Raw genomic sequence first — 16,806 nt, forward strand, 5'->3', positions numbered from 1 at the left:
GACCGAGGGGGTCCCTCTCAGTGACCGAGGGGGTCCCTCTCAGTGACCGAGGGGTTCCCTCTCAGTGACCGAGGGGTTCCCTCTCAGTGACCGAGGGGGTCCCTCTCAGTGACCGAGGGGTTCCCTCTCAGTGACCGAGGGGGTCCCTCTCAGTGACCGAGGGGGTCCCTCTCAGTGACTGAGGGGTTCCCTCTCAGTGACTGAGGGGAGGGCAGGGTTGTTTTAGTCGCTTCACGCGACACCACGGTGTGGGGCCAATATTTTTTCACACGCACGCACAGGTACGGCACGGTATGGCACGGTATGGATGTGCACGCGGGTGCACATTAGAACCTTATAACTCTATGGCTAGAGCCTCGATTCATGAGCCAAGTACCCAAATGGCTGCTTTGCATAACAGGTTTACAAGTGAGTGTGCAAATGCATTCTCACTCCTCGCATCTGTAGGCTACACGCAGTGGTGTAAAGTAACTAAGTACATTTACTGAAGTACTGTACTTAAGTAAAATTCGTAGGTATTTCTACTTTACTGGAGTATTTCCAATTTTGTGTACTTTTACTTCTACTCCACTACATCTCAGAGGCAAATATTGTACTTTTACCCCACTACAATTATTTAAAAACTTTAGATACTAGTTTTTCCTTGAAGGCTTTCCTTGATTTATTTGTATTAGTTTAAGAAGATTAAAACTAAGCTAAAAACTAGAAATTTCCTATACAAACGTGTTTCCTACTTTAAGGTACTGAGGGGTTCCCTCAGTGACTGAGGGGTTCTCTCCCAGTGAGTGCATCAGCTGCGACTATAGCAGCCAGTTGTTAATTGACCAAAACAAACAGCATTAGGATGATGAATGATTCTCAATCCACAGTTTGATATGCATTAGTGCCATGAATGAACCTCCATTTGATATGATTCAAAAATGTCCTGGGGATTGTTTCTATTGTGGTCCTATGTATTCAATTCATCAACAGAGCATAAACAAATAACACAATAATACATTGTAATAATGATTAATGATGTTAAATTCATTTGTTACCTTGTAGGGCTACAGTATAGTTTTCTTTTTACACATTTAGACCTGAGGCAGATTCTAAAAACGCCTTCTAAATCCTAACCTAAGTTTTCTGAAAAACTTCAAATATTTATTCAAAATACAAATGTATGTTGCTATATACAGCAACAACAACCCCAAAAGGGGTTCCCAGATTGAAAGGTATAGTTACATATAGGGGTTCCCGGTCTAAATGGGTTAAACAGGGACATTCGTTCTGTTGTATTTTTCTGTAACTTGCTAAATTTAATCTTTGTCTTTGAAATAATCGTGACAAGATCATGGATTGTGATTCTGCATGAAAAAAAAGCCCCCCCCCCCCCGACACACACACACACACACACACACACACACACACACACACACACACACACACACACACACACACACAAGCAACACGTTTAAGTAATGACCTGTTTCTGTAACGCGCGCCTCCAAACGTTAGATGCCTCATTTTTATGCCTTACTTCAATGTATCATTGAATGTGTTTGAAAAAGCGATTTCCAAAATCCATGTTGTTTGTACTTCTGTGTCTGTGAGTCAGGCATGCATGCGGGGGCGTGCACGGCACACGCGTGTCTCAGAAAGTGACACAAAGATACGCACGCATACGTGTGCACACAGGTGGTGGCTGCGCAGTATAGCTCCTTATGCTGTGTGGGTTTCGTTTGTCCGTGAATATGGGTAAAAATCTGACTTTTCATCGTGGTTTTAAAATGTTATGACACTTGAAGGCATGAAAGCATGGCCTGTTCAATGTTCTGAACCATGACTTACATTTTGCACCAAGTTTGGAGCCAACTGTACTATTGGTCTGCTGTGACTGTAACGTGAACACACACACACACACACACACACACACACACACACACACACACACACACACACACACACACACACACACACACACACACACACACACACACACACACACACACACACACACACACACACACAACCACATTATGGATTCTATTTTGTATTCTGGATTCTAAGTATTCTAAGTAAAGCAAATATGATGAGATTACCAACTGCTATACAACTATGGGGAGCCCTCCCTGCTGTATGTTGATGCATGTCCTTTTCCAAGAAAGCGTGTGTCTTTCTATGTTTTTTAAGTTCATGCAGGGACGTGTGTGAATGGAGAGAGAGAGAGAGAGAGAGAAAGAGAGAGGGAGAGAGGGAGGAGGAGGAGAGTCCTCTTTGTGTCAAACTTGTAGCAGACTTTTTATTCACCAGTTGCCAGTTGCACCACCTCAGGCTAAATTCAAACTTACTGTAGCCTAGTTATAGCTTAAACACATTCAATCCAGGAAAGTATCTGTGTCATTCTAGATTTCTTTGGCTATTCAAGCTACAAGCTCATACAAGCTCATAGCGCGGCGAGTGCCGCGCTATGAGCTTGTAGATCTGCTATTTTTGCTATTTTTTGAAAAATTGTGAAAATGAGTGCAAATATTTGAATATATATTTAAAAAAATATATTTATATATTTAAAGATTTGCACCATTTTTTACATAAAAAAACAAAAAATAGCAGATATACAAGCTCATGGCGCGGGGTGCCGCGCCATGAGCTTGTATATCTGCTATTTTTGAATAGCCAAAGAAATCTAAAAATGACAGAGATACTCTCCCTGCTAAATGGGTTAAATGGCTTTTTAAAAAAACATTTAAGCTATAACTAGGCTAATTTTGAACTTAGTGTGACTGGCCCCAGCAGAGGAAGAGGGGATTAAGGCTGGATGGGGGGGGGGGGGGGGTTGTGGCAGTGGGACACAATAAGGAACGTTTAGGAGACTGTGGATGGTTGGGGTGTAATAATAATAATAATTAGGGTGTTCTCTCTCTCTCTCTCTCTGTTCCTTAAACAGCACCAGTCTGATCTCTGACCCGTCCTGTCGCGCTACAAATTAACCCATTGTCATCCTCCTATACCACCACCACCACCGTGGACCACTGGGGCATTAGTGAATTAGTCCACACAGTCCAGACTCCAGCCTGATATACTGCTAAAAGCTTTAGTTATGTGACGAGTTGTGGCCTAAGTCATTTTTTGAGGAAAATTATACTTTTGCCTAAGTCAGCTCCTCATGACACTGGCCACCTCAGGTAAAATCGCCCATCTCCTAATTGAAAAGGATCATGCTGTTCACGCCCCTTTTTGTGACTTAGGCCAAAAAATAGGCTTTTTTTTTGCTTAAGTCACATGGTTTTGTGACTTAAGCCAAATTATTTACTGATTTAGGCCATTTTGTAATTTGTTTTCCTTTTTTGTTTTTGGGCCTAAGTCAGATTTAATCCTATTTAAACCTATTTAAATCTCTTATGTTACATAACTGACAGACAGTGTTATTTCTATTTAAATAGTCATAATTTGTTATAAACATTTTGGTTGAAATGATTAAGAAATATCACATAGTTTTGTTTTGGATCAGTTTTTAATTTTTCCTGAAAAACTTATGCCATTAGTTTAGCAAGGCGACGATATCTGCTATTTACAGCGCGCAACCAATTACGAACCTGCTTGTTCATGTAAAACGAACGAGCGAAAAGGGCTCGACCAATGGGCTCGATTCGCAGGCTTTGCGCATGGAGGTATAGTTTGTGACATCATAGATAGACACATGAAGGACACTATAAAGCGCACACACGGTTATGATGACCTGAGTGACTGGCCAATTACCTGGAAGGAGGGAGGGTCTCCCCATTTAGGAACTTATGTGCTGCAAAAGTAGCAGATCTACAAGCTCGAAATGCGTCGCTACCGCGCACCGCGTTTCGAGCTTGTAGATCTGCTACTTTTGATGCTTTTTGTGTGATGCTGTAGTATGATCGAGTAGGACGTTCATTTATGAGAAAAACACAAACGGTTAAAATGTTGAGATGAGAGGTTTTTCTGCTCGACAACAACAACATTATAGACTCTACGGTGTGATGTTGAAATGTGGAGGTTGTGTTGGCTTTTAGATGAATGCGGTCAAATGCCAGTAACCCTTACATAAACACGCACATGCACACACACGCACACACACACACGCACGCACGCACGCACGCACACACACACACACACACACACACACACACACACACACACACACACACACACACACACACACACACACACACACACACACACACACACACACACACACACACACACACACACACACACACACACACACACACACACACACTGTCTCCCCCTCCCTTCATTCCAGCACTAACTCACTCTCTCATCACTTATAGCTGCGTGTGTTATAAGCCCCTCTTTATGCTTCAGCGCACGACGGTGTCCCGCGCCCCAAACATCAGCCGATCTACAAGCCCTAGCAGCGTCGCCCTAGCCTCCGGGGGGGGCTTGTTGTTGATCGGCTATGTTCAGGAGATTTACACGCGGGCCAGTGTGGTGGAAAAAGTACTCGCATGCATTACTTAAGTAAAAGTATCAATACTGCAATGTAGAAGTACTCTGTTACAAGTTGAGTAAAAGTACAAAAGTATTGGCATGAAAATGTAGCTACTTAAAGTACCAAAAGTAAAAGTAGGCTACTCATTATGCAGAATGTCCCATTTCAAGTTTTCAAATGTATAAATATCTTTTGAAAATAGCAGATCTACAAGCTCACAATGCGTCGCATCGCGACGCATTGTGAGCTTGTAGATCGGCTATTTTCAAATGGCTGAAATGTATATAGGACTGAAGTGATTAATGTCTGTTTTGTAATGATAATCAAAATCTACAAAGTAACTAGAAAATAAAGTTTTCAAATAATTGTAGTGGGTAAAAGTACAATATTTGTCTCTGAGATGTAGTGGAGTAGAAGTAAAAGTATTGGAAATTGAAGCTACACAAGTAATGTACAAATACCTCAACATTTTACTTAAGTACAGTATTTAAGTAAATGTACTTAGTTACTTTCCACCACTGCACGTACGCAGCCACCCTGGAAGACTTCAATCCATGTTCTGTTTGTTTTCTCTATTATAAGAAATTGCTCTCATCTGCCTGCTATTGCGTCATTTTTGGAAAGTACAGTAATTATACCACTTTTATATTTATTTATTTGTTAGGAATTCTTGTCAAATCAACATGGCAGCAAATCCACCCCCGCCCCCGGCCCCCCACCCCCTCAGAATGCTGTATATTTAGGGTCATTAGTTGTGAAATGCTTTTGGTTATGTTTTCATACCTTGTTTTTTTCATCAAAAATGCCACAATCTTATAATAACCCTCTGACATGAGGCTGTGCTGTGTTGCGCAACAGCATGTTCACACAGTGTAGAGGCCACGGGTGGGAGAAGTAGTAAGATTGTTTTTATTACAGTGTTAGAAATACTCTGTATTAAACATTTTAACTGAGTAACAGTACAAAAGTACAGGACAACGGATTGGCATAAAAATATACTTAGAGTATTTAATTCCTACAAACTACAAACAAGTTTTTTTTAAATGTGTCAAAATCCTTCCAAAAATAGCAGACCTAGACGCACAAGTGCCGCGCTATGAGCTTGTAGAGCTGCTATTTTTGAAAAATCTTCAACATAGGTGCAAATATTTGAATGTGTAGGTTTTTTAAAGGGAACATTTGTAACTCAAATCTTTGCTTTTTGGGGGTCCCTGGAACAACATATTTTGAGATGGGGGTCGGCGGCCAAATGCATGTAATTTTGGGGGTCCTTGACATGAAAAAGTTTGAACACCACTGATATAGAAACAATTTTTTTTTCAGAAAACTGTTTAGAAGACATTTGTAGAATCACCTGAAGCAAAGATTTGAGTTAAAAGAAATCGCTTTAAAAAGTATATATATATTCAAACTAAAGATTTGCACACATTTTCGTGATTTTTCAAAAAAATAGCAGATCTACAAGCTTGTAGCGCGCTATGAGCTTGTATATCTGCTATTTTTTAATAGCCAAAGAAATCTAAAAATGACACACAGGTCTCAAGGGGTTAACCTTACAAATTGTCTGGTATGAGTTGGTTATTGTTAATGATGGTGTCATGTAAATGACATCACTTGTTCACACTGTTTTTTCACAAAGTCTTGAAAAAAAGGTAAAAAGTGAAAACTATAGAATATTTTGAAACTTTTAACAATCTTGTATGTATCTTGTATGGATGGGTGTGGGGTGTCTGACACAACAAACCCCCTCATCTTTTCTCTCATGTGTCTCAATGTGGCCTCAGCGCCTCCAGCAATATGATGTTGTTGCTGTATCCTTGTTAATGATCAGCGAGTTGACATTGTGTGTGTGTGTGTGTGTGTCTGTGTGTGTGTGTGTGTGTGTGTGTGTGTGTGTGTCTGTGTGTGTGTGTGTGTGTGTGTGTGTGTGTGTGTGTGTGTGTGTGTGTGTGTGTGTGTGTGTGTGTGTGTGTGTGTGTGTGTGTGTGTGTGTGTGTGTGTGTGTGTGTGTGTGTCTTTGATGTAAGGACCTTGGCCTGCATAGTGTACTGAGGTGAACTCACCTTGTGGGTTCAGTGTGAATGCTAACATTTGTCACTCTGGTTTTTACTCCCAGAGGCAAACATCTGTCTGACCAACACAGTTGTCTCTCTCTCTACCTCTCTCTCTACGTCTGTCTCTCTCTCTCTCTAACTCTCTCTCTCTCTCTCTCTCTCTCTCTCTCTCCCTAAGGGATGTTAGGGTTCAAGTGGTTAAGGTAAAAAAAAAATCATATCACACAAAGATTTGGCGGACCCCCTGTAGTGAATCTGAGGACCTCCTAGGGGTCCCGGACCCCCTGTTGAAGACCCCTGGTGTACAGTACATGTGTTATTGGTCGGTATCTCGGTAAATCTCCTGTTTAATCTCTGACGCAAAGATTTTACTTTTTTACTCCACTACAATTATTTGAAAAGTTGTTGCTTTGTGGAGTTGTAGTACGGAACATACACATATTACCCAATTAAGCCCTATTTTTTGTATAATTAGTCTATTTATAAAATAGCAGATCTACAAGCTCACTGCAGATGTAGCCTACAAGCTTGTAGATCTGCTTTTTCCCATCTTTTTCTTTTTAGTTTGACACATTTAGAAAACTTTTGAGTACTTCTACTTTGGTACTTGAAGTACATTTCGATGCCAATACTTTTATACCTTTACTCGAATACAGGCCTTTTACTTGCAACAGAGTATTTAAATACATTGTGGTATTGAGTTCCTCTTCCACCACTGATCATGTGACCAACAGAAATAAGTCCTGAGCGTCCACAGATGTCAGTAATTTGTGTTTTTTATGTATAGGGGAGGCAGGACAGAAGACAGACAGGCAGGCAGACAGACAGACAGGCAGGACAGAAGACAGACAGGCAGAAACACAATAACATGCTGTTGTTGACATCTGGGCCTGTTAACCCAATCAGACCGGGAACGCATCTGTGTGTCATTTTAAGATGTATTTGGGTTATTCAAAAATAGCAGATCTACAAGCTCATAGCACGGCACCGAGTGCCGCGCTATGAGCTTGTAGATCTGCTATTTATTTTGGAAAAATCGTGAAAATGTGTGAAAATCTTTGAACATATATATTTTTTAAAGCAAACATTTTTAACTCAAATCTTAGTGCTTCTGGGTGTTCAACAAATGTCTTCAAAATCCTATATTTCTTTTGCTATAATATCAGTGGTTCTCAAACTTTTTCATGTCAAGGACCCCAAAAATTACATGCATTTGTCCGCGGACCCCCATCTAAAAATATTTTATTCCAGGGACCCCCCAGGTCGCTTTAAAAAAATATATTTTTAAAGATTTTCACAAATTTTCACAAATTTTCAAAAATAGCAGATCTACAAATATATTGTATATCTGCTAATTTTTTAATGGGTTAACACATCGTCAGGCAGAAACCTCATATCGCCATATTTCTAGGGTTCTTCATGTAAATGAATGCCGTACTGTACATCATCATAATACAAGAGTGTCACACAAAAGTAGTGAAAATACCACCACCAGTGTTGATTTTGACAGCAAATTTTGATTTAGTTTTAGACATAGTCTTTTAAATTAAATTCCATTTAGTTTTAGTCATATTTTAGTCATCTGAAATGTTTTAGTTTTTGTCTAGTTTTAGTCGACTAAATATCATAAGATTATAGTCGACTAAATCTACAGTTGATTTAGTCGACTAAACTGTATGTTGGCGGTGCCTTGATGGCGTCGTAATGGCTGATTTTACACTTGGTTGCATGCTGAAAATAGCCGATCTACAAGCTCACAACGCGTCGCGCTGCGACGCGTTGTGAGCTTGTAGATCTGCTATTTTCAAAGCGCAACACCCTGGCGCAACCAAACATAAAATAACTTGTCTTTTAGTTCTACTGGATCTCTTCTCCACTAGATCCCTCACTAACATTTTAGTCTAGTTTTTATTTGTTGACGAAATTGTCAATATATTTAGTCTTAGTTTTAGTCATCATAGCTTAGTTTTTATTTAGTTTTCCTCACTGAAAAAAGGTAATCAACACTGGATCTCACTACTCACTGCTCACTACGCGTCGCGATGCGAGTGAGCTTGCAGATCTGCTAGTATTTTCACTATTTTAAAATGTGTTTTAAAATAATAATAAAAAAGGATCAGCTTTGGACATACAAGGTTTCTGATGACACTCTGCACCATCAACCTATAATAAGAACATGAGGGTTGGGATTCTTGGGGTCTATGGTTTTGCTGTGTACTGTGAAGCGCTAGCTGGTTCCCAACATGGTGGTCCATGTTGGGAGGCTTAAAAAAAGCCTTAAATGGACTTGCTCCCTACATGTCCGGTGTAATAGAATCTTACATCCCTCCGGAAAATTTCAGGAAGGAGTCTGACATGAAGGCTTGTTTGGCTCTTTGTCATCGTCCACCAAGTGGACGAGCCTATCAGCGTCCTTAGCCTGGTAAAGCCCCTCCTAGCTCATCGTTCTGTGATTGACAGCGAAAGTTGGCCAATCAGGTGGCGAGTTCGAGTGAACCAAAATGGAACGGCAGCCATTGTTTTTTGTGTGCTGTTTTCGCCTCTCTTTTAAAACTTCAAAACGGTCTCTAACTTATTTTTTGAGGCATGGAATTTACTTTTAAGATATCGTTCGGATAGAATTTAGTTGTTTATACTTCATATATGTGGTCAATAAATCATGACAGAGCCTATTTAAAAATAAAAAATCAGAGAACCGTAAAAATGCGTCGCATTGTGAGCTTGTAGATCTGCTATTTTCATAACATTTGTATGCTTTTTCTTTGGCAGAACACTATTTTAATGACGTTACGTGCACGCATGTGCGAGCAGGGCACACGCTCACATTGCGCGTATTTTATTCTATGGCTAGAGCGCGTCCACCTGCCTCCATTCATGACTCACAGCCAAGAACCCAAATGGCTACTTTGCATAACAGGTTTACAAGTGAGTGTGCAAATGCTTCCTCTGCACTCCTCACTGTCTGCACGCAACAATGTATCAGTATGTATCCTATCTGTACGCAACAATGTATCAGTATGTATCCTATCTGTACGCAACAATGTATCAGTATGTATCCTATCTGCACGCAACAATGTATCAGTATGTATCCTATCTGTACGCAACAATGTATCAGTATGTATCCTATCTGTACGCAACAATGTATCAGTATGTATCCTATCTGCACGCAACAATGTATCAGTATGTATCCTATCTGTACGCAACAATGTATCAGTATGTATCCTATCTGTACGCAACAATGTATCAGTATGTATCCTATCTGCACGCAACAATGTATCAGTATGTATCCTATCTGTACGCAACAATGTATCAGTATGTATCCTATCTGTACGCAACAATGTATCAGTATGTATCCTATCTGTACGCAACAATGTATCAGTATGTATCCTATCTGTACGCAACAATGTATCAGTATGTATCCTATCTGTACGCAACAATGTATCAGTATGTATCCTATCTGTACGCAACAATGTATCAGTATGTATCCTATCTGTACGCAACAATGTATCAGTATGTATCCTATCTGTACGCAACAATGTATCAGTATGTATCCTATCTGTACGCAGCAATGTATCAGTATGTATCCTATCTGCACGCAACAATGTATCAGTATGTATCCTATCTGTACACAGAAATGCCTCAGAAACCTTCCAAGAAGAAGTTCAAAGCAAAATTTTAGTTTCGGCTCCTATAATTCAAGGCATTCTTTGAGCACACAACATCGGCTATTTTCCAAAATATTGGGGTCCCTGCTGGCACAAAAAACTTTTCAAACGGGGGTCTACAGCTGCTGCAGCCAAATCCATTTGGTTGAGTCGTATAGAGAGAGAGAGAGAAAGGAGCTTGAGAGTTCCTGGATGTGAAACGAGCATTATGAGAAGAAGAAGAGGCCCGTTTCCCTTATATGGAGCTGGCAGGAGGCCCTGCATTCCCCCGTAGAACTCAGTATTGCTGAGTGTTGACATGAGGGCCTGTATGATATCACTTTACACACTGCCTGGCTGCTAGCTCACACACTGTGCTGCTGGGAGAAAGTATATACTGTACTCACATCATGTACTTGAGTAAAAATACTGTATGATATCACTTTACACACTGCCTGGCTGCTAGCTCCCACACTGTGCTGCTGGGAGAAAGTATATACTCACATCATGTACTTGAGTAAAAATACTTTATGATATCACTTTACACACTGCCTGGCTGCTAGCTCTCACACTGTGCTGCTGGGAGAAAGTATATACTGTACTCACATCATGTACTTGAGTAAAAATACTGTATGATATCACTTTACACACTGCCTGGCTGCTAGCTCCCACACTGTGCTGCTGGGAGAAGTATACTCACATCATGTACTTGAGTAAAAATACTTTATGATATCACTTTACACACTGCCTGGCTGCTAGCTCCCACACTGTGCTGCTGGGAGAAGTATACTCACATCCCCACCCCACCTCAAGGACCCCTATCGGTCCCCGGACTCCACTTTGAGAACTCACTGCTGTACAAGGTTCAGAAAGCTGCCGCTTTAACCCCTTAAGACCGGGAACGCAGATCTACAAGCAAAATGTCTTCTGAATCCTAATCTCTTTTTGAAAAGACGTATGTTGCTATATATATCAGTGGTTCTTAAACCTTTTTATATCAAGGACCCCCACAATTATATGTATTTGGCCGTGGACCCCCATCTTAAAATATTTAGTTCCAGGGACCGCCAGAAGCAAAGATTTGAGTCAAAAAGTATCATTATATTAGCAATTATATTCAAATATTTGCAAAGCTTTTCATGATAAAAAAAAATAGCAGATCTACAAGCTCATAGCGCGGCACTCGGTGCCGCGCTATGAGCTTGTATATCTGCTATTTTTGAATAGCCAAAGATATCTAAAAATGACACCGATTATTCCCCGGTCTTAATGGGTTAAAAATAAAAAGGCCCCTGACCGTTCCTCACGTGTTGACTCTAAGAGTTTATCAGTGACTTCCATCATCCGTCATGTTCTCTCTATGTAAGCAAAGGAAGGAAGGAAAGGCCACAAACTCATGTAGGTTTTCTTTCTCCTCCACACCCAGCAGACCTATGTGTCCTCCAGCCAGCAGATGGCGCCCCCCAGTCCCAACCACAACAGTAGCAGCAACAGCGGCGGCGGCGGCGGGGGAGGGGAGCAGCTGAGTAAAACCAACCTGTACATCCGAGGCCTACACCCGGGAACCACGGACCAGGACCTGGTCAAACTCTGCCAGCCGTGAGTACTTTATATCCATAGATACAGAAACCTAGACACCTCATTGGCTGCTGCATGCGGTTCATTGGAGCCACCTGTAATCACGGCCGCCATATTAGAGAGTGGGCACGCCTTCCTGACTACCTGGCCAATCACATCGCGTCTTTTTTACCGGGACTTGTCAGAATCTAGTTGTATAAAAATATCCTGTTGTATTTTTATACAACTACATTCTGACAAGTCTCGGAAAAGACGCGCTGTGATTGGCCAGGAGTCAGGAAGGCGTGTCCCCTCTAATATGGCGGCCGCGATACGGAAGCCCCAGAGTCGGAGGAGCGTCTACAGTGTAGACGCTCCTCCGACTCTGGGGCGTCTGTATGGAGAGGAATGCAGCCACTCTGTCTACTCGTCCAGATGAGAGACGCAACTGATATATACTTCTCGATACAACGGTGTTTTACCGGATTTGTGACGCTGTTGAAAAAGCGCTCTCCAGTACAGGTAGAGTTGAATGGTGATGGTCCTCTGTATGCTAATGACCTTGGCCGTGGCACGGCTTGGTCATTGTTCTAACAGAACACGTTTATCCAGTATTCAGACACTGCTTCCGTGCATTAGAAGCTGCTGGGAGCCGGGGGGTTTTTTGTCTTTTTTTTCTCTCGTTTTTTTCCATTAAAAGGTAGTATTAAATGCCGTTTTCTAAAATCACATCGCGGGCCGGATTTGACGACGTCGCGGGCCGGAAATGGCCCGCGAAACACCAGTTTGACATCACTGGTCTACACCTTTATATGTCTAATTGTCTATGACTTTATCTATATATTCGCGTAGTCGCGTAGTGGCTGGTCATTCTGGTAGGACCCTTTATGCTATGTTCTAGCACAGTGGTTTTCAACCATTGAGGGGGTTCCAGGGGGTCCCCAGCCAAATTAATAATTAGGAACCAAATTGACCCTTATATGTCTGTAACTCTGAGAGTGTACAAATGGAACCAAATGGACCCGTTAGGGTCCATTTGGTTCCATTTGTACACTCTCAGAGTTAAATGAACACTGATGATGATACTACTGTGTAGATTGGGACCCCCAAGGAATAAAAATGGTTGAGTCCCAGCATATCTTTTCAAATGGGGGTCCCTGGGCTAATTTGTGTCAATTTGGGGGTCCTTGACACAAAAAAGGTTGAAAACCACTGTTCTAGCAGACCACATGTCCAATTTCCTACACACATTTCGCCTAAAAATCTTACTTTTCTTTGTTACTTACTTGTTAGTTTATTTGTGTAGCACCTTTCATGACATCAAATGCAGCCCAAAGTGCTTTACATAAAAAATAGATCAACAAAAGAAAAACAACACAATATTAAACAAGATTAGAAACCAATAAGATCAAAAACATGATCAAGAACAAATTAAAAGGAAGCAAAATCAAAATCGAAACAATACAAGACAATAGCAAGAGAAAAACATCACTCCATCACTTTAGAAGGATTCCAGAACCACTCAGACTAGTACATTTACTCAAGTACTGTACTTAAGTACAATGTTGAGGTACTTTTACTTTACTGGACTATTTCCAATTGTCTATACTTTTACTTTGCAGATATAAATGATTACATTATAAAACATACATTAACCACTTCAGCCCTATTTTATACCTAGGCTATTTGAAAATAGCCGATCTACAAGCTCACATCGCGACGCGTTGTGAGCTTGTAGATCTGTTATTTTCAACCATTTTTTTATACCAAATTTTTTTTTTAAACATTTTTTTTGATACCAATACTTTTGTACTTTTACTCAAGTATTTTTTTTATTATTTTACTTTTAACAGAGTACTTTTACATATTGATACTTTTACTTAAGTAAAACATTTGAGTACTTTTTCCACCAACTGTCAATAAGGAATCACACAGACTCTACCTATTGAAAGATATACTAAATCTACATTTACAGGGAAGCACTAAAAGCTATAGAGTTATGTCCTCAGGAGGCTAGTGTCAGATACAGCTCAGTGAAATTGTGAAAATGGAAAAATGGAAGTACTAAAGGGCCGTGCCAGTTCGTCTGGTATGTTTAGCTCACTGGCTACGGCTCACGATACGCTTGACTTTATATTATATTACTGCAGAGTCGCGCAGAGACCATTTTCCAAAGCAAAGTTTATTGTTTGACTTTCGAGGAAGCTAGCCCCTAGATTCCATTAATTCTTGTACGGCATATGGAAACCCACCGGCAAATACTTGAAACTTCGCTTGAGATAAGTAATCCAACACACTAAATGTCATTGCACCATTATAAAAAGAAAGTTTATTATCATTATTAAAAGTTAGTAAAGTTACTTTATCACTGATAGTTTTAAAGGGTTCATATTGTAAAATCTTTGTATATATATATATTCCCTTGCCCTTCCATAAGGCGCAGTAGCACATTATATAAGAGACGAGAAAATATGGCATGTTGGCTGGAAAAAAAAATATGGCAATTTCAGTCCCCTCATCTCCCTACCCCTCAACCATCGGGGAATCCCTACCGTCGGGGAATCCCTACCGTCGGGGAATCCCTATGGAAACTGAGTGTTGTTTTAACCCATTAAGACCTGAAGCCGATTCTAAAAATGTCTTCTACATCCAGTTTTCTAATAAGAGTTTTCACTTATGTTGCTATACATCATTGGTGCTCAAAACCTTTTCATGTCAAGGGACCCCCAAAATTACGAGTATATGTATTTGTCCGCGGATCAAAATCTGCTATTTTTTAAAAGCCAATGTATAAAATAATGGTTAAAGTGATTAAAATCTAAAATGACAAAGATGTTTTCCAGGTTTTAAAGGGTTAATGCACTAATGTGGGAGTTTCAAATAAAAAAATGTTCGTGTCTCCTATCTCCATATTCTAACTGTTTGTGTTTTTGTCCGTAAATTAACATCCTACTTGATCATACTACAGCGTCACACAAAAGCATCAAAAGTAGCAGATCTACAAGCTCAAAACGCGTCGCTTCTCAATTATTCTATTATTCAGAAATAATAATCGACAGAATAATTGCTAAGAAAATAATGGATAGTTGCAGTGACTTGTGCTGTTTAGGAATTGTGCTCAAAGCAACTCAAATATCTAATTACCTGCGTAGCGAACTTAAACTCTCTTTTTGTGCAATTAAATTACACTGAAGTCTGAGACAAAATACATACTGAAATTTCGCGTGGGGTGGAAGTGGCCACTTGTGCCATAGGATAGGTAGGAACCATGCCCAGCCAAGAGGCTCCATCCTGGGGCAGTGTCGGGACGGCGCAAGGCCCCAAATCCTGGTTCTTTTTGAAAATTTCAAAAATCGCAATAATTCAACATTGCACATACTTCCATGAAGCTTTTATTTTATTGTTTATTTATTTTATGCACCAGTATGCAACCTGCTTCCCTAAGCGTACAGTACATTACTTGTATTGCACACAATTTGGTTGTGGCAGTTTGAGTTGGAATGACATTGCTAATGTTCAACTACAGTATTATTTATATAACATTTAGAACACCAGAAACATACCGTTGGCCACTAGTCAATTTGGTCAGGTTCTTGTGAGATAGTTATTGATTATAAATGAAGCATACGGTTTTGGGGGCCTCCATTAAAGGCGAACTCTTGTTTTAGTTTTGTATTGTTTTATTGGATCTTGTTTAGTCGATACACTTATTTGTTTGAGCTCGTGCTCATTTAATTTTGCTATTTTGTCTCATCTGTTTAAGAAAGTAGGTAGCTGATATATTGCACTTTTACCTTAGCGCTAGGTATACTCTTGGTTGCTTGTTTTTTGCAGAAAATGCACTTAAGACTTCTGGCGATTAGTAGTTTTCGTTCCCTACCTATGTTGAATACACTTATTGTAAGTCGCTTTGGATAAAAGCGTCTGCTAAATGACTGTAATGTAATAATAATGTAATGTAATATCTGTAGAATAGAGTTTGGGAAACGGATGGTTCCTCTTGCTCAAGTGCCCTTGAGCAAGAGACTTGAACCCTTGCATGGTTTCCTCCGAATGTGAGTGTGAATGGTTGAATGTAATGCACGCTGTAAATAGCTTTGAATAAAAGGCGCCATAAATGCACCATTTATACCATTTACAAAAGCAGCCAGTGTGTACAGCCGTCCGGGGACAAAGTGACTCCACACACACACAACCTGACGGTAAACATGTCGTCAGCATGTGTCCAACGCTGTGAAAGTTGGCCTGTGTCATTGTCTTTAAGTCATTGTCAATAAGTGTATAGGCTTTAAGTGGTTGACATTAAGTTCCGGGTTGCTGCTTTATAAGGACTAGAGCACACAATAGATTAGTGAAACGCTGCTCTGAGGAAAGCAGAGGGAAAAGGAAGGGAAAGAGGGGAGGGAGGGAGAGAAGGAGGGAGGGAGAGAAGGAGGGAGGGAGGGAGAGAAGGAGGCCACAAAGGGGGGAAGTTCCCTTCCCTCCTCATGTCCTGGTGTAACCTCCCTACAGTATACTAACTATGCAGCGAGAGGCGGGATTGGCTAAGCAGCCCAGAGAGGAATGGGATTGGTTCAGCAGCCCAGAGGATGGGATCGCAGAGGCCGGGACTGGCTCAGCAGCGGCAGGAAACTAAGACCTGTAACAGCCCTCAGCAAACAACCCCAGCCCCCCTCCCCCCCCTTACAAACACACACCCACGTTTAACCTACAGTACACACACACACACACACACACACACACACACACACACACACACACACACACACACACACACACACACACACACACACACACACACACACACACCCACCCACGCACGCACTGTTTCCCAAACACACACATTTGTGGGTCGCAGACACATTTTTATGGGTCACGAGTAAATATCCATTTTTTTCATTCCTACTTTTTGTTTTAAATTATTATTATTTCAAAAAATAAAAAAAAGAATCCCCCAAAAATCACAATTTTTCATAAACAAAACAAAAAATTATTTCAAAAGAATTTCATAAATTAATTTTAAAAAGGAAAATCAAAGAAATTCCATGAGTTAGAAGAAATAAATGTTTAAGAAGTAGTGAAAATAGCT

The 16,806-nt window shown here is 40.5% G+C and overlaps 1 protein-coding gene across 2 annotated transcripts in view; it reads left to right on the top strand.

Moving 5' to 3' along the window:
• LOC311049206 (RNA-binding motif, single-stranded-interacting protein 2-like) overlaps positions 1-16,806 on the top strand; it is a 73,202-nt gene that overhangs the window by 34,702 nt on the left and 21,694 nt on the right. For both annotated transcript variants that reach the window (XM_084062699.1, XM_084062700.1), the window contains exon 2: positions 11,590-11,759. In XM_084062699.1, coding sequence (XP_083918825.1) covers positions 11,590-11,759 — 170 coding nt within the window. The remainder of the gene's footprint in view (positions 1-11,589; positions 11,760-16,806) is intronic.

The sequence above is a fragment of the Gymnoscopelus microlampas genome (assembly GCF_963454915.1).
Source record: "Gymnoscopelus microlampas genome assembly, chromosome: 7".
Taxonomy (NCBI): domain Eukaryota; kingdom Metazoa; phylum Chordata; class Actinopteri; order Myctophiformes; family Myctophidae; genus Gymnoscopelus; species Gymnoscopelus microlampas.